This window comes from Hibiscus syriacus, unplaced genomic scaffold (assembly GCF_006381635.1).
Source record: "Hibiscus syriacus cultivar Baekdansim isolate YM2019G1 unplaced genomic scaffold, ASM638163v2 tig00116962_pilon, whole genome shotgun sequence".
NCBI lineage: Eukaryota > Viridiplantae > Streptophyta > Magnoliopsida > Malvales > Malvaceae > Hibiscus > Hibiscus syriacus.
The window spans coordinates 5,732,304-5,757,181 of NW_024063488.1; the positions used below are offsets into that span (position 1 = coordinate 5,732,304).

Sequence of the window (24,878 nt, forward strand, 5' to 3'; positions counted from 1 at the left end):
AATATATGATAAACTTGATATGGATCTTCTTGATCAGATGTTAGATTGGTTGAGTGGATGGCAAAGTCATGGAGAATCTTATTTGAATGTGATTCGGTCATACTGTGAAGATTAGTTGCAGAGTTAAAAAAAACATTTTAAATGCGATAAAAATGTATTTAAATAGATATTGATATAATTCTTCATCTTCAACGCACAAAATTTAAGCAGCTCTTTCAAGGGAAATTCAACGCTCAAATACAAGTTTATATTTACACACAAACATATGTATATATGTATACGATTACATCACATTATGGAGCAAGCATGGGGATTTTCATCGCTGAAGATGGAGCTGGCTTGTTCATCAACAAGAGTAGAATAAGGCGGTGGCTGATAGTAACCATGGTCATGTCCGTCATACCCATGCTTGTAGTAGTTGTAGGATGAAGAACGGCCAGTTGCATTGTAAGTAATCATGGGTTGTCTCTCATAGTATTCGTAGTAAAATTGGTTCTCAGGTCCGTACGGATACGGCCACAGCTCAGCTCTCCTTCCACCTTTTCTCACTTTTTTCAACATCTTCTTCTGGTCTGCCGCTGCCCAACCCATGACTGTTACCTTTTGCATCCCCATATCTACCTCTACACTGTCCACTCCTGAAACAAATTAAGTCATTCACATTAACATCGTTAGTGTTTTAATATAAATAATCATCATTAGTGCTATAATATCATGCATGAAGTTGAAAGTTTGACGTACCCTTGAGTTTTCCAAGTTCCTTCTTTATCTTGGTGGCGCAGCCCTGGCAGTCCATACGTACTCTCATCTCTATCATCTGCAGAGAAAGAAGACCAAAAAGTTCAACCATACAAGTAATTAGGCAATAGTTTGGTATTGAAATGATTCTTTTTTCTTTGCTAATGTGTTATATATGAAAAACGAAAGAAACTAAACTAACCCCCATGTTGAGTATCTGTGGTCTTTGTCTTTTAGAACAGAAACTTGATAGATGAAAAATGAGAGCCGTGGGGACGTACTTATTTATAGGGAAGGCCAGCACGTAAAATGCTTCTTGGGGACCAAGCTTTGTAGAAAAAGCTTGGTAACTGCTTGGATTTTTTTTATAAGGTGCTAAATATTTCGCAAACCTAACTGTATGAGTAATTTCATTTCAATTTAATAGAGTAATATTTATATAGCCAACCAGCTTCATAAACATTAGTCAAACACTGTATCGGGAAGATTCTCCGTCGTTGCCTTATCATTTTAAGTACAACAAGTAAATATACCGAGTTAAGAAATGATTGATTTTGTTAGCAAATACAGTAATTCAAGCCGCAATCCCTTTTGAGACTCTCCTGAATCTGAGTAAATCAGTTACTTGAAGATATTGCTAATTGTTGCTTTCTTATAATATAGGCCTGCATGGAAATTAATTATTGTTATACGTGTGGGAGAACTAGTCAAAAACCAATACTATGCGACAACAGTTTTGTCTGATAAAAGTAGGTATATGATGAAGAAGGTTAATAGATTTCGGTGAAAGTGTTGAGTAATTTACATGACAACATCGCTGGTTCACTAAAATGTCTCTTAAATTAATATTAGCATATTCAACGTAAGTTCCTGTAATTTATTTGGAGCAGCAGGTATGGTCAACATTATCGTCCCCCACTAGTCGGCATAGTGCGAAAAGGAACGCAACTGAAAACTTTTGGGGACAAACTGTTGCTAAAACAAAAGTGACCGTTTTTAGTGTTTTAGTCAGTTTAACAATTTTACAGTTTTATTTGAAATTCGAAATTCGAAAAATAAAGAAATAAAATTCCTGAAAATAGAAGTAAGAGGACTGAATTATAAATATATGTAAAGTACATGGACTTGAAACATATTTTAACCTCATTTTCTTTAAGGCCAAATTCATCCTGTAGAATAAATTAGGCCCAGATATTTCCTTCTCATCTCCCCTCCCCCTGATTCATGGCTAAACAACAAGAGAACCCGGACAAAAACTGCAAAAACGATGTACATCAAGCAATATGTACAACTGGAACATACTAAATACTAATTACAAATCCTGACCTATTTTTCATCATTACATATTAAACATCGTTGGCATTGGTAATTGTTTATGTGATTAACTTGCAACTGGACCGTTAATGGCCGGTTTTAAGTGAAAAATCCGCACGAGTGCCATGGCTCACACAATGCAATTAACCTCGATTTCCCCTTCACTTTTGTCATTAGTGTGCTTGCAAGCGGTACAAATAGTCTCCTTACTTCATGCTCAAGGGTCACGATAGAAAGTAGTAAAATCCATTTACAATGGCAGAGAAGGAAGGAGGGATTGTGAAGAAAGGCCATGAAGAGGGAATGAAAATGGCAATAGGTCTTCTGGAAGAATTTGGGCTCCCAATGGGACTTCTCCCTCTTGTTGATGTTGTCCATGTTGGTTTCGTAAGGAGTACGGGTTACATGTGGATTGTGCAGAAAAAGAAAGTGGAACACAATTTTAAGATGATCAGCAAACTGGTGAGCTACGACACTGAAATCACTGGTTATGTTGAGCAGAAGCGTATCAAGAAGCTCAAGGGAGTTAAGGCGAAAGAGTTCATGTTATGGCCTCCGGTGAATGAGATCATATTGGATGATCCACCCACAGGCAAAATTCACTTCAAGAGCCTGGCTGGTGTAACAAAGACCTTTCCCGTTGACGCATTGCTGCCGGCCAGTAAAATGCACTGTTTTCTTCTTTGGGAGCCACCAGATTACACTAACCCTGCCCTGCCCTGCAGCTGCTATGGGTTTTTATGCTGCTTTTGTGTTTTTTTCCTTGTATGCAATTGTTTTGATATGGATTGGTGCATTTCTCATGCCAATCTTCAACCAACCAAATATATATACATATAAATAAAACGGATATGGAGGAGCATTGGGCCAGCTTCTTAATCTTCCCAGGGTAATCAACTTTTCGAAATAAACAACATATTATAGCCATTTTCATACCAGGCTATTAGACTTTTTCTGGGTAGATCTGTTCATGGTATCCATTCCAGCAAGCAAAATTTATACATATCTTTTAATAAGATTCAAACTTTGAACTTGATGTAAGCATGTTTGAAGCCAATACAAAGTTTTTACCATTAGGTTTATAAATTTTATTTATCTAATTATCTATTATACTTATTATTTTTAAAGTCAAACTGAGTTTGAGACATCAACTCTATCTGATTAATTAGACATCAACTATATTAAAAATTATTAAATTACCTTTATATAAAGTTTTTGTTTTGAGACAATTTTTTTATATAAAAATATGATTCAATCTGATCGGCACTTGGTAATTTAATATTAACTCTTTACACGGATTAAATTAATTTATTGTTATTGTCACGGACTGCGAACTTGTGGGTAAGGTCGGCTCAGAATAGACTACCCGTGGGGTCGCAACCAGCACAAGACAGGCTGCTCTCGCTGTGGTGCCGAGACTAACACCCACTAGGGTGTGACAGACGCGGCCCAGGCAACCCACAAGGGCCACGTCGAGACCAAGGCGCACACAGAGTCGAATAGGGTCAAGACACGCCCGCCCCAAACTACCTACAAACACGACCATCAAACGACAAGAGTCGCCTAGGGTCGTGACCACCGCACACCAAGATGCACTTAGAGTTGAGGCCAATGCACGACAGGTCAACCAAGGGCTCTAGCCAGCAAGCAATGGGACACACTTGGGGTCGGGGCCAACGCGCACTTGGTGTGCGCCTAGAACCGAGATGAATGCAAAAAGGGCCGCTTGGGGGCAAGGGCAGCACACATCGGGGGCACACAGGCCGATGCCTGCGTACATCGAAGGTGCACCGAGGGCCGAGGCCAACAGTGACTTAAGGCATGTCCACCTAGCAAGGCCGACCATTACTTGGAAAATAAAGCCAAGTAGCATAGTCCTTATTTGAATATGACTCAAATATTAAGTTTTAACTTAAGTAAAGAGTTTTACTTGCAGTTAGACTATGAGTAATCATGAGATGTAAGGGGACTTCATTATAAAAGGATGTCTCACCACCTCCATTGGATATAGAGAATTTGGTGTGAATAAACTCAGACATTCGGGCCAAAAACTTCCCACACACACATTTTTCAGCGATTTTCCATCGTTCTTATCGCTATAGCAACAGTAACTGAGGAGTTTAGGATGAGTTAGACGTCGAGTAACCGAGCAAGGAATCTAAGGGCCGCACAAACCAGCTAGCCGATAGTCTAGCCCCGTGTCATTATACTATTTGGGTTTTACAACGATTGGTTTATTAGAAAATATAGTTGGTCAATGAATTTTTGATTTAACGGCAAAAAGGAAGTATTGGGTAATTAGGTTCATTTCTGTATACCGAAATAATTACATAAAGTATAGATCCAGATGATAAGATATATTACTAAAGTACGAATCAAGATATTCTACTGTCTAAAGAGATGGTTGTTATCTTTAGAATTATCAGGTTTGAGTACTAGAAACTGTAAGGTTGTTTGAGTTTTTATTATCAAATGATTGTAAATCTTTAGAACATATACTATCTATAATCACCTTAAATTAATAATAAGAAGATATATTACTAAAAATATTATATATGAAATAGCATAAACTGATAAAATAATGTAAATCCAGTAGGAATGTACACATGTTTCAATTCATGTGTAATTTTTGTAAAAATATATAACAAATTAATATATTAGCCTATCCAAGATTATATCTGAATTGAATTAGAGTAATAAATAATATAAATATAAAAGAAATAATACATGACATGAACATAGTATAAAAAATAATTAAAACATAACATGATAACTAATATAAATATAATACTATGGGAGCCTATAAAAATAAATAAAATGAATTAGAATCGCTGAATTTGTAATTGAAGAACAGTTATAATTCATTTACTTCATCAAAATTTTAATTCGATTTTCAGAATCGTAACAATGACATTCAAAATTATAAATTGAGTAATAACTAAAAGTAACTGAGTGCAGACTAATAAAAAATGAAGTCTGAGAAAGGGCATCAACAGATCAGGGAATAAATTTCCAATGGGGTAAAGCAGAGGTTTAAAACTTAAACCCAAACAAATAAAGGTCCTTAATTTCATGATTTAGACTGAAATGGTATTGGAATTTGCAATCATCCCAGCCTTTTTGGATTGGAGCATACTTGACGTAATAAAGTTTGCTTTCCCAGATTGATGGTGATGCATACATATTCTGTTATGAGAAAGGATAAGATTCACAAAAAGGAGGGATTTGACTTGCACGGCTAGTGTTTCAATGATTGTTTTCATGTGGACGACCTCACTTCATCACTTGGTTTTCTCAGGCCTGCTGAGAATTCTATCAAGGAATCTTACTGTGATGGAATCTGCATGATTTTGATGGATAACCTCATTCAAATTCTGGAGGCTTTCTCTGGACCAATCAATTGAAAATGCGGCACGATATTCACAAAAGGGTATCGCAGTCGTTAGTATCTCGCTATATTCTAATCTTCTTGTCGAGCACCATGATTCACCTCAGCAAGTACTGTTACTGTTACATCCATTTTAACTTTTGATGAGTTCTCTGATCAGACTACATATAACCTTGTTTCTCAAGATTACAAGGTTTTATCTCAAATGATTATCTTCACTTTGATCCAGGTACATCTGCCATAAATCATGATTAAGAACCAAATAGTCCTGCTTAAGTTATCGTAATCTATGCCTGCATATTCCTTGTCAAACATGACATAATGAAAGCGAACTAACTGCTGTTTTGTTTTGATATGTGTTGCTTGTCAAACATGTTTTCATGTGTTTGTAGACTATCTGGACCCTCTTATGTTTGATCCCACTTTACTCCGTTGCTTGTTTCCCTTCATTCGATATCTATCTAACGTAATGTTAGAGTAAGCATTCTAATTAATCTTCCAAGTTCCAAGGAGAGAGTTTCATTACAAAATCACAAACACAAGATCCAATGAACTGACTTCTAACTATATAGAACCTCCTTGGAGATTAGTTTAGACATTTTTTACCGTGTTTAATCGTTTATTCCACTTATATTACTTGCTATGAGGTTTCATGTTATGGTTTTAAGTTTTGATTAACTGTTATCAACCTAGTTTAACAGAGTATTCCATTCTGATTCGGGATTTTAGTCTGAACATGATTTAAGGCAAGTTGAAATGGAGCAAGTACCACCAAAGCACCAGTGAGGTGGGGATATAGGGTGATGAATTGACTGGTGAGAAAATGCTGTCTATAAAACCCTCATAGCTCGTTTGATATTAGTGTGCCTATTGCATAAAGCTTCATATTCAGTTATTCACTTCCATAATCCTCGATAATCATATTTCAATGGCTACAAATGTATGCCAAAACATTTGCTTGGCCTATCTCCTTGTTTTGTCCATCTGGATATCACATGCCCACTGTCGCCCTCTAAATGAGGAACACATGGTTAAGAGACATGAGGAATGGATGGCTATGCACGGTCCGCGTCTACACGGATGCGGTCGAGCAGGAGAAACGTTATGCAATATTTAAGGAAAACGTTGAACGTATCGAAGCTTTTAATAATGGTGTGGAAAAAGGATATAAGCTAGGCGTAAACAAATTTGCAGACCTAACCAATGAGGATTTCCGTTCCCTACACACTGGTTACAGACGTGGGTCCTTTGATTCGATGATGTCGAATTCAAAACCCTCATATTTCCGCTATGGAAACGTTACCGCTGCACAAGCTGTCGTGGACTGGAGAAAAAAGGGTGCCGTGACCTCTGTCAAGGATCAAGGCACCTGCGGTGAGTGAGAATTCATTTATTTCAAGCATGTTATTAGTTTATTCCTTTATCTTAATATGACAGGTTAACATATAGTACTTGTTATATTTTGTATCAAAATATAGGATGTTGTTGGGCGTTTTCAGCAGTGGCGGCTATAGAAGGAATAACACAAATCAAGAAAGGGAAGTTAATTTCATTGTCAGAGCAGCAGCTTGTGGACTGTGATATCAATGGGGAAGACCAAGGATGTGAAGGTGGCCTCATGGACACCGCTTTTCGATTCATCAAAAGCACCCATGGCTTAACAACAGAAGCCAGCTACCCTTACCAGGGTTCAGACGGTACTTGCAAAAGGAAGGAAGCAACTCCTGCTGCAACTATAACTGGCTACGAAGATGTGCCACCTAATAACGAGAAGGCCTTGTTACAAGCAGTGGCAAAGCAACCAGTTTCCGTTGCTATAGAAGGAAGTGGGTGGTCTTTCCAGTTTTACAAGAGAGGGGTGTTCTCGGGGGAGTGTGACACTTACCTTGATCATGCCGTCACGCTAGTTGGGTATGGAACCAACTCGGATGGGACCAAATACTGGTTGGTTAAAAATTCATGGGGCACTGGCTGGGGTGAGAAAGGGTATATGAGGCTCGAGAGGGATGTTGCTGCCAAGGAAGGTCTTTGTGGCGTTGCCATGAAAGCTTCTTATCCAATTGCTTGAAAGAAGGAAATATTATTAATACTATCATATTAAGCTGCAACCTGTCAATATCAATACCATCTTATTTTGTTGAAGTGTAAAACTACTGTAAAATTTGTGTGTTGTGCTGGTAATACTTCCTGTAGGAAACTGTAAAATAAATTCAGCAATAAAGTGTTTGATTTGATGATCTGATTACTAATCAAACTCCACTTGATTATTTTGGTTATAAAACAACTATTTGCCTGTCATCACCCTGTAAGTTACTGTAAGATATAGGAGGGATTTGATAAGAGCTCCAAGTTGTTAAAAACCATGCCATATCTAATAATGAGCACTACGAGTATATAAGATTTAGATACGGGAGACTTTAAGATTATTGGTTTAGGCGTCACAAAATAAATAGTTTCATGATGAATCAAGCCCCCTTAAACCCGTCGGAAACTATACAGTAGAGTCGATCAAGATTCAGTTTATGTACAGATTTCCGTTCTCTGCATCAATCTTTAAGAGTATATGTTTCTTTCACTGTGCTGTTCTTTAGGGAGCTAAACTAAGTTATTTCGTTAATTTTCCATTTTGCTTGTTGCTTTGGCCTTACGGAACCTTGAACTGAGCTTGGAAGAATAGGAAGTATTAGGCAAAACTTAAATTGCTGATTTGAGCTTAGCCATACCACATTAAACTTTAGTTATAGTTTGGGTACTTGATTAGCGATAATAATGTAACATATAGTGGCTCCAAAACAGAGACATTCCTTGTTTAAAACTGCCGACTGCCAAGGGGTTTCTTGACCTATTAACAGAAAATCCCGTAAAGGCTAACGAACATAGGAGGATCATTACTGAAGAAACCTCTTTATTTCAAGGTATAGTACCACTGAGAACAAATGAGAAATGATCATGCAGTTGCTTTAGTAGTTCGAGTGTTAAAACTTGTTAGGGGGAAATGAACAATGAGATGGTCTGCAAGAATGGCCTACTTTTCTGATGCAATTAATGAATCTATCTGTCTACTGAACTCGTTCAGAACGCTGGTGGTATATATACGAGTAGAAAAATCGAAGGAAAGTGAAGGTTTTTCTTTTGTTTTCAACTTTCAAGACGTTTATAAAAGGTACAGAACAATAGTATTGGAGCTATACATATATAGCGTTGTTTCATATAGTTTCGTATGAATAAGCTTAACCACTTAGGGTGTTTTTTTTTTCTTTTTCCTTTGGGATACTAAGAGAGGACTATAAATGCTTCATAGACATCATCATGAGATATTGTGCATTTATCTTCAAGCAGTGGGATAAGAGGCTTCCATTGCAATACCGCAAATACCTTCTTTAGCATCAATATCTCTTTCCATTCTAATGTATCCATCCTCTCCCCAGCTAGTGCCCCATGAATTCTTCACCAACCAATACTTGGTCCCGTCATCATCTTGTCCATAGCCAACTGCAGTAACCCCATGGTCTAGGAAGGTGGTGCATTCGCCGGTGAAGACACCACTTTTGTAGTGCTGGAAGTCGGCACCACCAGCGTCAATGGCTACTGAAACTGGCTGATTGGCGACAGCTTTTAAAAGTGCCGACTCACTGTTTGAAGGAACATCTTCGTAACCGGTGATCTTAGCCACTGAGTTGGCTGATTCTTTCTTGTTACAGCTTCCATCAACTCCTTGATAGGGATAATTGGTTTCGGTAGTAAGTCCTTGTAGCTTCCATCAACTCCTTGATAGGGATAATTGGTTTCGGTAGTAAGTCCTTTGTTTGAAATGATAAATTCAAATGCATCGTCCATGAGACCACCATTGCAGCCTTGGTCTTCACCATTGACATCACAATCAACCAACTCTTGCTCTGATAGTGAGATCAATGTGCTGGTTTTGAGCTTGGTAATCCCTTCCATGGCTGCCACAGCTGAGAACGCCCAACAACATCCTATATCATCCGAACCGAAAGAAACAATTAGCATCATGGAATCTAATTATTTCAATTTCTCTACAAATTATTTTGCTTACCACATTGACCTTGGTCTTTGATCCCGGTCACGGCTCCTTTCTTTCTCCAATCCATGTTAGATGGAACTGCAGTAAAATTTTCATACCTGAAAGAAGATGTTTGTAAGCTGGAACAGTGTTGGAAGGTTGCATTTTATAACCGTTTCTCATGGCTTTAAACTCTTCATTGGTCATGTCCGTGAATTCATTAACACCTAGCTTGTATTTTTTACCGGTATCAGCATTGTGGGATTCGATATATTCCACATTTTCCTTGAATATTTGGAAACGTTTCTCCCTCTCTGTTGCATCTTGATAAACTCGGCTATAGGTAGATGCCCATTGTTCAAACTTGTGGGACATGGATACCTCATGAATAGAACGGGAAGAGGCTTGAGAAGCCCAAATTCCCAAAACAAAGAGTAAGACCAAACATTGACTTGTCGAAGCCATTTAGAGACGAGACAAATTCAGGAACAAATGCGAGTTGTGAGAGATGCTAAATCATAAGATGGATTGCGGTTTATATAGGGAGTGTTTCCCAAGCAAAAACAAACCCCTCATTCTACGTGCCCTGCAAAATGTTCCGACAGAGACTCCATGCTGGTTACTTAATAGGATTCTATTTCGTATCAATATGAAGTTCTTGGATTACATAATTCGTAGTTTGATGGAATTGTTAGAATTAGTGTATGTGACAAAATAAGGATCGAAAATATTTAGTTGACATTAAACAGAAGAATTGATGGGGGCAAGTTAGCGTGCCAAGGCTGGGTAACTGTGATTATATAATCCCTCCAAACTTGCAAGTTACGACCCTGGGACGATTTAGTCTAAATCAAACCGACAATTTTGCGTGCTATGCAAAGAGAAATCTTTTGTCCTTTCCCTACAATGGTGCCGAGGGGAACACATATTTGAAAACTCAAAACTTCTTTTATGTTAGTTGATTGAGTTTAGTTTAATTGACATTATTGTTAGTGCAGTATGCACAAATATGCGGGATCCAACATATTTGAATATTTAATCTATTTTTGTTTATGATTATAAAGAGTTTAAGGATTTGCTTGAGAAAGTAAAAAAAATAATTAGAAATTAAAAAATAAAAAGATGAAAAATTATGGGTTTTTTTTTGTTATAGAAAGCGTAAACTATTTTCATTTTCTTATAAAATATAGAAAACGTTAAAGAAAACGTGTTTGGTTGTAAAATTAAAAAATTTTTTCTAGAAAATAAAAATAAATGAAATATAAAAACATAAAAAAAGATATTTTCAACAAATTTTAACTTACACAGATTTAAATCATTCTAACAACAATTTTTTTATTTAATGTATCTAAAACTCTTAGGTGGCGTTTGGTTCGCTAGAATGTTTTTAATCTGAATCTGAAACATGTTTGGTTGGCATGAAATTGAATTGAAATACAATTCCATATTTTGTTTGGTTTGCAGACATGTCAGATGAATTTGATTTCAGTAATATAAAATGACATGATTGCCCTTCTTTTTATTGCTTAATTTTAGTTTATTTTATAACATACATGTAGCAATATATTATAAAAAATAAAAAAATATTAAATTTTAATTTTATTGATTGATTATTCATTTCAATAAATTATAAAAATCATGCTAATAAACATCATAAGTTAAAATCATCCCAATTAGGGATGGCCATGGGTCGGGTCGGTTCACGTTTTTTGTCCACCCGACCCAACCCGAGAACAAGGGAACCTCCACCCGAGACTCGACCCGACCTGAATATATGAATTAGAAACCTGACTCGAACCGAAATAATAAAAAAATATTTTTATTCAATAAAAACAGTGACTTAATTGAAAAAATTATATATAGAGGGGTATTAATGTAATCATTCTTATATATAAGGAAAATTATATATTTTTTTGGGTCGGGTATTTTTCACCCTAAACTCGAACCTGACCCGACCTGAATATCACACTTAAAAAAAATCAACCCGGCCCGACCAAAATAAAGTTTCACCCGACCCGAATATATGAATTAGAAACCCGACCCGACTCGAAATATTAAAAAATTGTTTTTATTCAATAAAAACAGTGACTTAATTGAAAAAATTATATATAGAGGGGTATTATTATAATTATTCCTAAATATATAAGCTAAAATTATATTTTTTCCGAGTCGGGTCGGGTTGGATATTTTTCACCCTATACTCGAATCCGACCCAACCCGAAACCGAATTTTAAAAAAAAAATAATCCGACCCGATCGGGTCGAGTTGGAACCCGTCAGGTCCGGGTTGAGTGGCCATCCCTAATCTCAATAAAAAAATGTTAATAAGTTACCAAAAGATTGATGAGGGTAGTATGGTCAAATTTCACATTCCCTCCAACAAGGGATTTGAATTCCATCATAGAATGGATGAAATTCACTTTCCCTCATTTGATGGAAAGTTGAAGTCATGAGGGATTCCAATTCCCTTTGAAAACTTGAACCAAACATGAGAAATTGGTGGAATTGGATTCCAATTCACCCTAATTCCAAAGAATTCTTGCGAACCAAACGCCACCTTAAACTTTTGCCAAAAAAATTAATGTGGTACATGAACTTTTTTACACTGGTCATTCTTAATAATTTAATTTTATTGTATTTTTATATTTAATGTATTGAATACATTAGGAATTATTTATATGTTATATTCTAAATTTAAATAATATCTTATTTTTTTTTAAAATTAAATAAACCCTCAAAATTTTGAAAAAATCAATTAGGCCCTTCAATTTAGCCACGGGATTCAATTAACCCACAAAAACATCGTGAATTATCACATCAGTATTGTTAGATTACCATGTAAGCTTTGTAGACTATCATGTAAGCTTTGTGACGGTTTGATTTTATTGGTCAAAAGATTATATATATATATTTCAATTTAAGGATCACATGTTACATTTATGTAATGAAGGTTTTTTAATAATTATATTTTAATTTAATTATCTAATAACTATTCACTCATCTCGATTTTAAAAATTATATATACCAAATATATTTTCATTATTTTTATTTTTGAATTTTAGTTTTCTTTTATATTAACCAAATACATTTTCTAATTTAAAAAAAAAAACTGAAAATTAAAATTATTTTATGAAAATAAAAGCAGAAAATATTTTCTAGAACCAAATATGCCATAAGTTTTTCTTTTTATTAATGTGTTCGGAAAGAGATAAAAAAAATATCTTTAAAAACTATATTATTAGAAAGTTGGACTTGGCAAGCTGAGCCCATAGTTTAAGTAAAAAATTCGAGAAATGCTTTGGACTGGATCACCTATGAATCTCTTTTACCCATGCCTTGCCAAATTCATTGCTCAATGTTCAACTTAGCAAAATAAAATTTTAATTTATTTATAGTTATAACTCACAAAAAATATTTTTAAAAAAATATTCGTAATATTTCATCTATTTTATAATTAATATTTAGAATTTATAACTATCTCCATTAATAATATTATCTCAAATATTTTAAACTTAAATTTTCAACAAAATCAAAAGTTGTCTATCCAAGAGCCTTATCGCCACGAAACTCTTTTATGCGGACGTGGTTTGATTTGGGCAGTTAATTTTGATCAATGAAGATATTGATAGTGTTGAACATATAGTAAGACCTTCATAAAAGTTGCTGCTCGCGGTGCCATTGATAGAAAATAACAGAGAAAGAATGTAATAACAAATTGAAATGAAAAATGAAAAGTATTAAGAATTGCACCGTTTATTGATCATCATAGAAAACTGTTAAAGATACTGTCAAAATTTTCGTTCGCAACTTTATCTACCACTTTCTCGAGAATCAAATAGAAACTTTGTTTTCCCTTAATGTCGTTAGGGTACAAAGGTTGTACATGTAGAGACATATACACAATTTTATGCTAGGAGACAAAACTCTAAATTTTTAGAAAGGAACGACTTTATAAAATTTAAGAAAGATAAAAATATTTTTAATAAAAATACAAAAAAAAAATATAAATTATATGATAATTTTAAAATTTTAGGAGGGGACTGCCTCATCGCCCTCTTCGGTCCATCTTTATATACATGGACGAAACTAAATGACATTCATACATGAGGTCTCCATATTTAAAGATCACATATTACATAATAAACATACAAATGAAAGGGACTAATAAAAATATATTAAAATAACTAATTTTATATGAAAGTCGTGCGCTGTAGGGCGTCTTTAGTCGATCATTAACTTTTTTAACAATATGATGAGTTACTATTTATATGATACCTAGAATAGACATGTAGTTCTTGGTGATTTGTGTCAAGTTGAGATTTAGGTTGAATAAATAACTTCATGGGTTAACACTTTGGATTGGAATGTGCTCAGACTGAATGTTTAGAAGGCTATACCAAAGTTGAAATTCTTTTTTGTTCTTTCTTAAATTGTGGGTTTGAAAAAATAGGGTTATATTTAAAGAAGGTGACATTCATGAAATTATATATTTTCCTAGTAATATATGAGTAATATATCTAATGTTTTTTTTGTTAAAAGAATACTTTAGGATAACACACTTTATTAACTTGGGATCGAGTTTGGTTTAGTTTTGTTGATGAATAACCGAAGATTTTATGTGGAATATGAGAGGAAAAGGATTTAGCATGTGAAAGGCTTGTAGTCCTCGAGATTTTTGAAATTTTAAGACTTGATTAGGCATTTTATTTATGAGATAGGTGGCAGTAAGGATGACTTCCCTATAAGTGTTTAGGCACATGATTAGTGAACATTAGTGATATAGTTACCTCCAGTATGGAGGTGTGTTAACACTTAACACAAGAACTCAAATGAATAATTCCTTTCACTTTAAAATATGAACCCAAGGTTGTTAAAAAATACTCACTACCATTATGTGTCATAAGCTAAATTAACTATTATGAACATAATCTCTCTCATAAAATATTGTCATTCACAACAAATTTAATATATTTTAATACAATAAAATAATATATCGAATTTAAAAAGTTCTTGAAATAGTAAAATAATAATTAATAATCATAACCGTATAAAATTCTTTAAAAAGTCAATAAAAACAACAACAGCAATCCAACGTGGCGATTAATTTGGTGCTGAGTAAGGTGCTGGTGGTATCTACTTCAAAGTCTTCTTAACGATACTCTTCCGATTCCGTAAAGAATAACTCAAGAAAAAAGAAAACAAAGAAGAAACGAAGCATAAGAAAGAAAAATCTTCTGAAGAAACGGCTGAGTTAGAGAGAGATTGCAAATCGAAATCGCCGTAAAAAATTGGAAAAGGGAAAGCATGATGACAAAAGAAGGGACTGGATCCATTCTTCAATTCGCGCCACTTCAGAGTTCTGTGGACGAAGGATTTTGGCACCGTTTATCTTCTTTGAAGCTCAACAAGTTTGGCATCGACGATTCTCCTATCCCTATCTCCGGTACCACTCCCTCCCGATCCCTGTTCATTTTCTTTAAGTATGAAATAAACTTCTCGATCTTAATTATCTCTAAAAATCTGATTTATTTGGCTAAATTTTCGTTTTTTACTTCATAAATTCATTACAATTAATTGCTTATTAAACTGGGTTTGATCCAAGTTTCTTTTTTAAAGGTCGCAGTTAATGCAAGAGGTTTTTCAATTTGGAAGCTTTGAGTGTAAATTTGGCGGTTTATGGTTCAAATTCGTTATCTTTTTTTTTACCCCTTCAGGTTTTTATGCACCGTGCTCCCATCCTCAAGTATCGAATCATTTGACTTTTCTCGCTGAATCCCTCCCGTCTGATTCAAATGATGAATCAGCAATGCCGCCTATTGTTCGGAGTAATCGAAATAGGTGCTCCGTTCCGGGGATTCTTTACAATACAAATACAATGGATAATTTCCAGGCTTTGGATAAACAAGGCTTGCTCAAGGCAGAAGCGATGAAGGTAAAACAGTTTGAATTATTTACTAAAGACTATAGAGAGTGTTATGCAGTTGGTTTAATTCAATTGAAATCTTGGTTGAAAAGTTTGTGTTTTATGTACTCTTAGATTTGGGAGGATATTCATAGTGGAAAAGCTGTGGAGGATTGTGCGGTATTGTCAAGGGTCCTTCTTATCTCATTTGCAGACCTGAAAAAATGGAACTTTCATTATTGGTTTGCTTTCCCTGCTCTCGCACTTGATCCTCCTGCTACCTTGTTAATTTGAGGCCAGCTTCTCAGTGGTTCACCTTGGAGGAGGTGCTCAGAATGTGGTTAACACTTGCAAATTGTTAGATTTTTGTGTCTTTTTGAGTGCTCAGAAGGTTTATTTTTGTTACTTTTTTACATGCAGGCAGAATCAGTATCAGCAGCATGTAATGAATGGCGGAATTCGAGTGCGACAGCTGGTAGTGTCTCTGCTGTTGCAAGTTCTATACTTCTTTTTATCTTACTGCACTGAAATTCAAATGTGATTATATTCCTTTTTTTTCTTTATTCATAATTTAATGCCCTTCTCAGCCTGAATATATGAGTCTACTGCAGATGTTCCATTCTTTTTGGTTACTATTGGTTCTGATTCACGCGCTGCCGCAAGGCGTCTTAATGATTTGGAAGCTTGTCAGCATGATGGTCAAAAGGTCTGTCTACCTTTCTCTTCATGTGTTTTTGGAATATGTATTGGTTTATGATTGCAGCAGAGACAATTTCAATGAAAATTCTATACGATATATGATGTCAATAGGCTAAAAGTGCAAAATCTTGGACTTCTCTTTCTCAAATATTTCGCATGTTTTATTGGCAGTTGCTATTTGCATTTTATGACCCATGTCATCTGCCGAACAATCCTGGTTGGCCTCTCCGCAACTTCCTTGCACTTATTTCTGCCAGATGGAATATGAAAACTGTTCACTTTTTGTGCTATAGAGAGAATCTAGGTTTTGCTGATTTGAATTTGTCACTTGTTGGTGAAGCCTTGATTACAGTTCAACCAGGTAGAGTGGCACAATTTTGGGTAACAGCTTATTTTCGGGATAATTTTTTAGCTGTTCCAACTTCCGGTATTATGAATTCGTTTTACACAATCTTTCTTGACCTACAATGTCTCTTTAGGATGGAGAGAACGGCAACATGTGCCCAATGCCGTAGGATGGGAACTCAACAAGGGGAGAAAAGTACCGAGGTCTATTAACCTTGCTAAATCTATGGATCCAACTAGGTAAATTTTTTTATATTGTCGCCTTATTAAGCATTATACTATTATTTATTTTTCTGCCAATGAGTCCTAAGCTTAATGGCAAAGTTGAGGCTCTGGAAACTTTGAGATCCTAGATTCATGTCCTACCATGCTGAAATACTATGGGTTCAATTCCAAATTTATTATATAGCTCAAGATCAACCATCTCTGGGCCTTGTCCAGATTATTCTGGTTTAGGCCTAAATATATTCCTATTATCAATCCGATTGTACATTGTCATAATTTATTCCATTTGTAGTTATTTGGATGCTGTGTTGTACTTGGAAAATAAAAATATTGTTTATTTTAACAAAATCATTTTGAGATCGTTCCCACTTTTTTCCACAGGCTAGCCATATCTGCTGCAGACTTAAACTTGAAACTAATGAGATGGCGTGCTTTGCCATCCCTCAACTTAGATATCTTGTATTCTCTTAAGTGCCTTCTCCTTGGAGCAGGTACCCTTGGATGTCAGGTTGCTAGAATGCTTATGGTATGTATTCAGAAAGCAGAAACCCCCAATTTTAGATATTTCATTTCTCTTGAGACTGAATACTGTGTGTTGTAGGCTTGGGGTGTCCGCAAAATTACACTACTTGATAATGGCAGGGTGGCCATGTCTAATCCACTGAGGCAGTCTCTCTATACAATGGACGACTGCCTTAATGGTGGTGATTTTAAAGCCACGGCAGCAGTGAGAAGTCTACAGCGAATATTTCCAGCAGTTGTAATTTATTTCTTTTGAGGCCTATATCACAAAGATCAACACTGAACAGAAAAATCTATCCTTATCCTCTAACCATGTGTCTTATGATTGGTTTCTTAGGAAGCAGAAGGCGTTGTTATGGCCATTCCTATGCCTGGACATCCTGTATCCAGCCAAGAGGAGAAAAGTGTGCTTGAAGATTGTAAAAGACTCAGTGATTTGATTGATTCTCATGATGTAATTTTCTTGTTGACTGATACTAGAGAGAGTCGATGGCTCCCTGCACTTCTCTGTGCCAACGCAAACAAGGTTCATCTCCTTTATCCATATATCAATTCCTTTGATGTTTGGCATTCTGTTGTGGCATCATGAATTAGTATTTGTAAAGACCTGTCTTGGATTTGAGTCATTTGACGAAGGCATATTTTGCTCATCCTTTCTTATTATGCAGATAACCATTACTGCGGCTTTAGGGTTTGACAGTTTCTTGGTTATGCGCCATGGACCCGGTCCTCTTAACTCCACCCCTAACTTGACAGCTGAAACAGAAACTTCTTTAGCTGCTGGCATAGCCAACCTTGCCCTAACAAGTAGTGACGGACGGCATAGATTGGGTTGTTACTTCTGTAATGATGTGGTTGCCCCAACAGATGTAATTTCTGGAGTTTCTAGAATGCAATAGATGCTATTATAGCAATTCTGTCTGTCCAGCTTTACCATTTATCTATGGTTGTCTGTGCAGTCAACTTCAAACCGAACATTGGATCAACAGTGTACTGTTACACGTCCCGGGCTTGCACCTATTGCTTCTGCACTGGCAGTTGAACTTTTAGTGAGCATATTGCATCACCCTAATGGGTAAATCCTTGGAATTATATGAAGAAAGTCTCTCACTGTAGTTTCTTTGGAGATTTAATAAGCCTTTAGTTCTAATCATCATGAACAAATCAGAAGTCTATGTCGCTTTGTTAACCATCCAATCATGCATGCAGGATATTTGCTGAAGCTGAGATTGCCGACTCCAACAGTGGTGGGAACTTTGAGCTACCTCTGGGTATTTTACCCCATCAGATTCGAGGTTCCCTTCCCCACTTTCAACAGATGACCCTTGTGGGGCACTCCTCAAACAGTTGCACAGCATGTTGCAGCACTGTAAGCATAGTGATTCTATAATTATAGTTTCTTTGCTTTTTTTCATTCAGTTTTCCCTCTTTTTTGTTACTAATCCGTTTAAGGTTACAGTGTGTGTATGAATCTTTCAGCAACACTGCGTTATATGAGTTCACATGGGTGGATTTCTTTTTAGTTGATATTGAGAAATTCAGAAATCGACAAATTAGTTTGATCTTGGGTAAATTCAGAGCCTACGGCACTAGGGTTTCTATCCCAGAGGGTATAATAAGAGACACATGATTACATATTCTATAGGAGATGAAGATTAATAATAAAGTGTACATTTTCTAGCATTCTCATTTAAAATTTGATTTAGCTTTGGGTTTAGTTGAGATATATTTTGCCCTAGTTTTACGTTCTGATAATTAGGAGCCAATCCTTTTTAGGTTGTGTCCGAATATCGCAAGAGGGGGATGGAATTCATACTTCAAGCAATCAACCATCCAACATATCTGGAGGATGTTACTGGACTAACAGAGTTGATGAGATCAGCAAACGCTTTCCAACTAGACTGGGATGATGAAGTCGAGGCCGCAGATGAGGAATGCATCCAACTATGAAGAGGTCGGTTGTAGTTTTACAGTTTTCATCGCAATTAACTCTTTGTTATACCTTGTTAATTTTAATGACAAACGTGGAAAAAAATGTCTATTCTCAATTTCCCATCTTCCGCTTGATTTCTGGAGAACATGAAGCGTGAAAACGTTAACGCACAAGTTGATATTGGAGCAAAAATGTTATTGCTGTTTACTTTACCTAAAATGGATTCGTATTTAATATCTGCATTTGACATGTACTTGGGGCATAGGACACGAAGTATGATCATTCAAATACATGAATAAAGCCAACATTTCTGTGTTGAACACATGGCACTTGTACGACACTAGATAACATTTTTTTAACAAATTAATTAATTTTATCCGAAAGAATGAATCTTGTACGGATGATCAACTTGTCCATTCTGTAATTGGCAAAAACATTGTCAAAATACCCTTCATTCGATCTCCGAATTCTTTTATATCATCTACCATGAGTCGTGAATATCTAACATCACAATCGACTCTTAGTTCACAAATAAAGCACTGAATTTATTAAGTCTTGGTTGATTGAGTGAGAGACGCTCACGAGTGTTTTCTTCATTCTCTTTTCGTGATTATGCAGTGACTGGATAGACTCAACAATCAAACACGACAAAGCAAATATTGCATTATTTTTAAATGTCGAAAAATGACTGCTGCACTTTTTTCGCTTGTTTGCTTCGGTTTATTGTTCCGTGATTGTGCAGTGAATTATTCTACAACCGACAGCGAACAAGAGGGAAGCAAATTTGTTGATGACAAACCTCACCCCATCAAATTCATTCATTCTCTAGTAACTAAAGTTACCTTTACATTACCCATGTTTGTTGGAGTGAGTGGCAAAGAGTTCAATATTAAAGATTTCAAATTCAAATATTGTGAATAGAAAAAAAAATATCTTCCAAATTGATACTTGACTTGGATCAACATCGAATTTTATCAGAACCTTTACTATTATTAGACCAAGAAGGATATTTTAGCAAATAAAAAAAATTACTTTTACATTTATAAGAATAAATCGGTGAAATGTCTTATCAACTTCGGTTGGTTATTTAGGTCAAAACTCAACAACCATTTCTTCTTTGGGTCCTGAAAAGTGTAGACATTTTCTGTGCTAAAACACGAGAAAGTGCAACAAATATGACCAACATGACATGGCAGAACCTGGCAGCTTAATGCTTTACCCACCACCCCATAAAATCTTATCTTTTTCACTTCAAAGGCTCATCTAATGTATTTTTCCAGAAACCCCAAAATGCAAATAATTAATACTTGACAGCTTTCTGAGAGTCTTCAGTTGAAGCCACCAGAAGAAGAAGAAGAAGAAGAAGAAGAAGAAGGAACAGTTGCTCAAATAAGACTGGAATTTTTAAAGTCTCCAGTTCTCTGGAACCTCAAAAGACTTTCAAAAAGGTCTAAGGTTATAGGTAGTGGCTTTTGCACTTTTGGATTGTGGCAAAATAGGATTTTGATTCATAACAATCAATGTTCTGTTCGATGTTTGTACATCATGGATGATATAATCATCCAACAAACTTTTCTAACCTTTTCTATTGCCATTGTTGGTTGTGGCCATTAATTTTCAAGCTACATCAGTGAGATGTGCCCATTACTCCATTATAGGCTTAGATAAAAGCTGATTTTGCAATTGCTTCCTGTCCCGTGACACTAGTTGAAAATTGACACGTGTTTTTAATTTTTCATTTTTCATTACTTTTTTTATTCATCACTGCATCCAAAATAAATTTTCACATTTTATGAATAGACCCACACATTTGAATGATGATAACCAATGTATTAACAAAATTAATAGATAAAAAAATAATGGACTGAACCCCAACCTAATAAACAATATAAGTTCTGGAAACCTTTAAAACTCATGTCATTTTAAAAGAAAAATGAAGATAATTTGATAATAAAATAGCATATAATTAACACAGAAAAAGGAAGTTTTGGTTGCTCAAAAGTTAGTTATTGGTAGTTGAAGCGCACTGACCTGAAGCATTAAAAATGATTCTTTGGATGAACATTGCTTTCTTCTAAAAATGAAGTTACCTGACAAACATAAAAAGGTCTTTTAGCCCTTCAGATAAACAGTGATCATTGACCTTTCTTATAAAACAAATGCTTTGACAGATGGCAAGATTGAAACATTTTTTCAAATAGCATATCGAGAAATTAAAAACGATGTTGCTTTCTTTTAGAGCATGTTGTAGTTCAGAACAATCTGAAGTTACAAATTCTTATGGGAGTTGAGATTGAAGATGAGTTGTGGTACACCTCATAGAAGCACCAAAGTCATGTTTTGCAGTTAAAATCTAATTACTACTGCAGAGCCAGTAGGATTGTTTGGTATGTGTATTGATATTGTTATATGCCAATGGATTATGGGGGGTGAAAAGATGGGATAGTGGAATCTGACGTTAGAATTTCAACGACATTCACCAAAGGTTTTAGAGATAAAAGGAAGCGATGGAGAGGTCAACTTTGGTGTTTCTAAGCCTAAAGTGAAGCACTAACAGATATTTATGCTCTGCACAATCTTCACCAAATTGCTATGCAAGCCTACAATTTCCGGGTCTATAAATAATTCAAGTATTTTACTCCTACATATGAATAAACTAAGTTCTGATGAACGTCTGGAAAGAGACAAGAATACGTGATTAAGAGAATCGAATTCTATAGGATCGACCAGGGAAATCCCAAAACCAACCATGCATATGAAATTATCAAATTCATTGATACAGATGATCAATATTCTTTTGCAGTAGTTGAGACTTTAAAGTTTTTTTAATTTCAAATCATGTTTCTTAGCATGGAGTCTATACAAAATATAATATATTAGTCTGCTGCTCCCTGTTCGCCCATGACTCGCATCAAACCCCACGTTAAGTTTTTTAAAAGAAATTAATATTGGCTCAAAAATCTATGGTTTTTTGGTTTGAAACGTGGAGGGGACTTTCCTAGAAAAAAGAAACACAAATGAAACAGTGTGTCAGGGTCTGGGAACTGGAAGGTTAAAGAGACAACAACTTTGTTTCCTTTGCATGTGATTTATGCTCCCTTCCCGCTGCCTTTTCTGATACAGAACCCTTTCTCTCTTGTCTCTTACTCATCCTTATATATTCTCTTCCCTCCTTTTTAATCTCTAGCAAAATCAAATTCCAAGTTCTAGACCTTTAGCTCTAGTACTATATAAACAATGATCCTTTAAAACAATTCTAAATAATTTCCCTTCTCAAACTCAGAGCATGTCTTCTACTTCACATTCTATTTGGTTACTTTCTTGTATGAAGCTTAAGTTCTTCACTAGAATCCGAAGGTTTTTACAATCCAAAGCAGCAAGGAAACTATGCGTGTCATCATCATCTGATCATTCAAACGAGTCAATAATTAAAAGCAATCGCAATGAAGAGGAAGATCGGGTTATCATAGAGAAAACTGAAAGTGAACTCGACGGTTCGGCGGCTTTGCGAAAATCGATCATGAGACTTCACTTTGGGAGCTGGGAAGAGAAAGAGATGGCTGCTAAGGCGATTGAGAAACTCGCTAAAGAAGACGTTAAGGCTAGGAAGTTGATGGCAGAGCTCGGAGTTATACAGATGCTTGTGTCCATGCTGGCCACAGAGGTGACTGGCCGCTGTCTGGCCGCCATCAAGGCCTTGATTGAGCTAGCTGACGGAACTTTTACGTAAGTTTCCTGTATCATTTAGAACTCTATTCATGTTAATTTCTTTCGAGACATGAAATGGAATTCATGTCAGCTTTCAAAGTTCGTAGTTGGTTGAAGATGATTCTTATTGATTGATATTCTTACTTAATCGTAAACGAAATTTAACATAAACATAAATGGTTGATTAGATAGCGACTTGATAAGGAGAAAGGGTCCTTGTTTTTTCTCCCGGAAGTTGTAGTTTACTTATTATGCTTCAGAAAAAAGATGCTGAAATGGAAAAGAAAGTTGTTCATAAGGCTGCTCGATACTGGACATTTTCTGCCAAGTTTTGAAATAATGGAGCTCTGTTTTTGGCACATTCCTTAGAAAAATTCATCAGGATCGGGAACAGGGGTCCTCTATGGCTTATCAAAACTAAGTATTAGTGATAATGTTTATGAACTATTAAAGAAAATGATTATAGGTGGATGCTCCTGGGTAAATATTTGCTCTTGTAAGATCACGTTAAGGACGATTTTACTACCCTTATTATCTGATTTAAAGCCTAAATCTCCATAATCAACCGCCCTACAGGCTGTACTTTGTTATAATCACATGCTTTGCATCTGCTGCACTTCCTTCAGAATTTATGGTAATGGGTAACAGTCCATGGGCTTTAGATGTTGCTTGCATAGGTGTCAAAATGGATTAAACATTAATGACAACAAAAGTGAAATAAAATTTACAGATGATTTGGCAGCATTAATACTGTCATTAAGAAAATGATCCTGAAATCCTGCGTACGGTGGCTGTCGACTGTCCACTGGATTCCCTTGATGGTAAGAGTTGGAAAGGTGACAATGATGCTACAAGACAGACAACTTTGTCTCCCAAATTAATTAATTAATTAAGAAAAATAGTAAGTATTTGTTGACCTACACCTTCCTACCCTCAACTTAAATCTCAGATTCTTATTATTTTTTAATGTTTTATTTCTCTACTAGTTAGTTCAGCTCCCACGTTTTGTTTGACTTGTAGGGATTCTCATTCCTACTTTATGCAATAATGGACCACTAATTGCTTTGTTTTTCTGCTTCAGAAACAAGGCACTAATGCTAGAGGCTGGAATATTATCAAAGTTGCCAAAGGACAATGATGTTGTAGACTACCAAACGAGGCATGAATTTGCACAACTGTTGCTACCATTATCTTCAATATCAAATGCCCATTTCTCCCTAGCTAAAACAGAGGTCCTCCAGTTTCTTATTGGCATTCTTGAGTCTGCCTCTGCCATTGAAACTAAGGACACCTGCTTAGGTGTTGTTTGTAACCTCTCTGCTGTGTTAGAAAATGCCCGTCCTTTGGTGTCTAATGGAATTGTGGGCACTCTTTTGAAGTTATCTTCGTTCAAAGAACTTTCAGAGAAAGCCCTTACAGCGCTTGGTCACTTGGTGCCGACCTCAATGGGAAAAAAGGCCATGGAAGATAGTTCGATGGTGCCAGGGAGCTTGATTGAGATTCTAACATGGGAGGATAAACACAAATGCCAAGAATTATCAGCCTACATTCTAATGATTTTAGCTCATCAAAGCTCCACTCAAAGGGATAAAATGTCGAAGGCAGGAATCGTTCCTGTTCTTCTCGAAGTGTCCTTATTAGGAAGCCCTTTAGCCCAGAAGAGAACAATGAAATTGTTACAATGGTTCAAAGATGAAAGGCAAGCAAAGATGGGGCCTCATTCTGGACCACAAACAGGAAGGGCTGCCACTGGTTCGACACTGCATCCGGGGAGGCTCAAGAAGGGAATAAAATGATGAAGAATCTGGTGAAGCAAAGTCTTCATAAGAACATGGAAATGATCACCCGGCGAACCAATGCCGTTGGCGATTCTTCAAATCTCAAGTCCTTGGTCCAAAGCACAAGCGCTAAGAGCTTGCCTTACTAAAACGTTTTATGTAATTAATAATTATTGCAAATGATGGAAAAGAGAGATAATGAAAGGTATTTCCCAATTTAGATGGAAGAATCCAGTGCCTGGCACTAATTAGCATAGAAAAAAGAACCGTATATAATCATGGCTCCAGCCTCCATGACCAACC

At 35.9% G+C, this 24,878-nt stretch overlaps 3 protein-coding genes and 3 pseudogenes across 3 annotated transcripts; 4 read left to right on the forward strand and 2 right to left on the reverse strand.

Annotated features, from left to right (window-relative positions):
- Window positions 1–219: 219 nt before the first annotated feature.
- Window positions 220–1,016, reverse strand: LOC120190101 (heavy metal-associated isoprenylated plant protein 28-like). The gene is made up of 3 exons (XM_039193232.1): window positions 941–1,016; window positions 742–817; window positions 220–638 (listed from the first exon to the last, which is right to left on the reverse strand). Exons 1-3 carry the CDS (start codon window positions 944–946, stop codon window positions 289–291), a joined length of 432 nt encoding a protein of 143 aa, XP_039049163.1. The 5' UTR covers window positions 947–1,016; the 3' UTR covers window positions 220–288.
- A 1,291-nt stretch (window positions 1,017–2,307) lies between these two features.
- Window positions 2,308–5,456, forward strand: LOC120190537. The gene is made up of 2 exons (XM_039193606.1): window positions 2,308–2,786; window positions 5,351–5,456. Exons 1-2 carry the CDS (start codon window positions 2,308–2,310, stop codon window positions 5,454–5,456), a joined length of 585 nt encoding a protein of 194 aa, XP_039049537.1.
- Window positions 5,457–6,368: 912 nt separating this feature from the next.
- Window positions 6,369–7,672, forward strand: LOC120190294 (annotated as a pseudogene).
- Window positions 7,673–8,539: 867 nt separating this feature from the next.
- LOC120190411 lies at window positions 8,540–9,929 on the reverse strand (annotated as a pseudogene).
- Window positions 9,930–14,613: 4,684 nt separating this feature from the next.
- LOC120190409 (ubiquitin-like modifier-activating enzyme atg7) lies at window positions 14,614–19,259 on the forward strand. Its single transcript, XM_039193488.1, is given in 15 exon segments — window positions 14,614–14,906; window positions 15,178–15,395; window positions 15,501–15,642; window positions 15,645–15,691; window positions 15,786–15,840; window positions 15,977–16,071; window positions 16,236–16,425; window positions 16,544–16,649; window positions 17,016–17,160; window positions 17,236–17,394; window positions 17,494–17,682; window positions 17,825–18,025; window positions 18,116–18,231; window positions 18,366–18,525; window positions 18,933–19,259. Coding segments are annotated over 15 exon segments (2,136 nt in total). The 5' UTR covers window positions 14,614–14,767; the 3' UTR covers window positions 19,107–19,259.
- A 514-nt stretch (window positions 19,260–19,773) lies between these two features.
- On the forward strand, window positions 19,774–24,831 carry LOC120190538 (annotated as a pseudogene).
- Window positions 24,832–24,878: the final 47 nt, after the last annotated feature.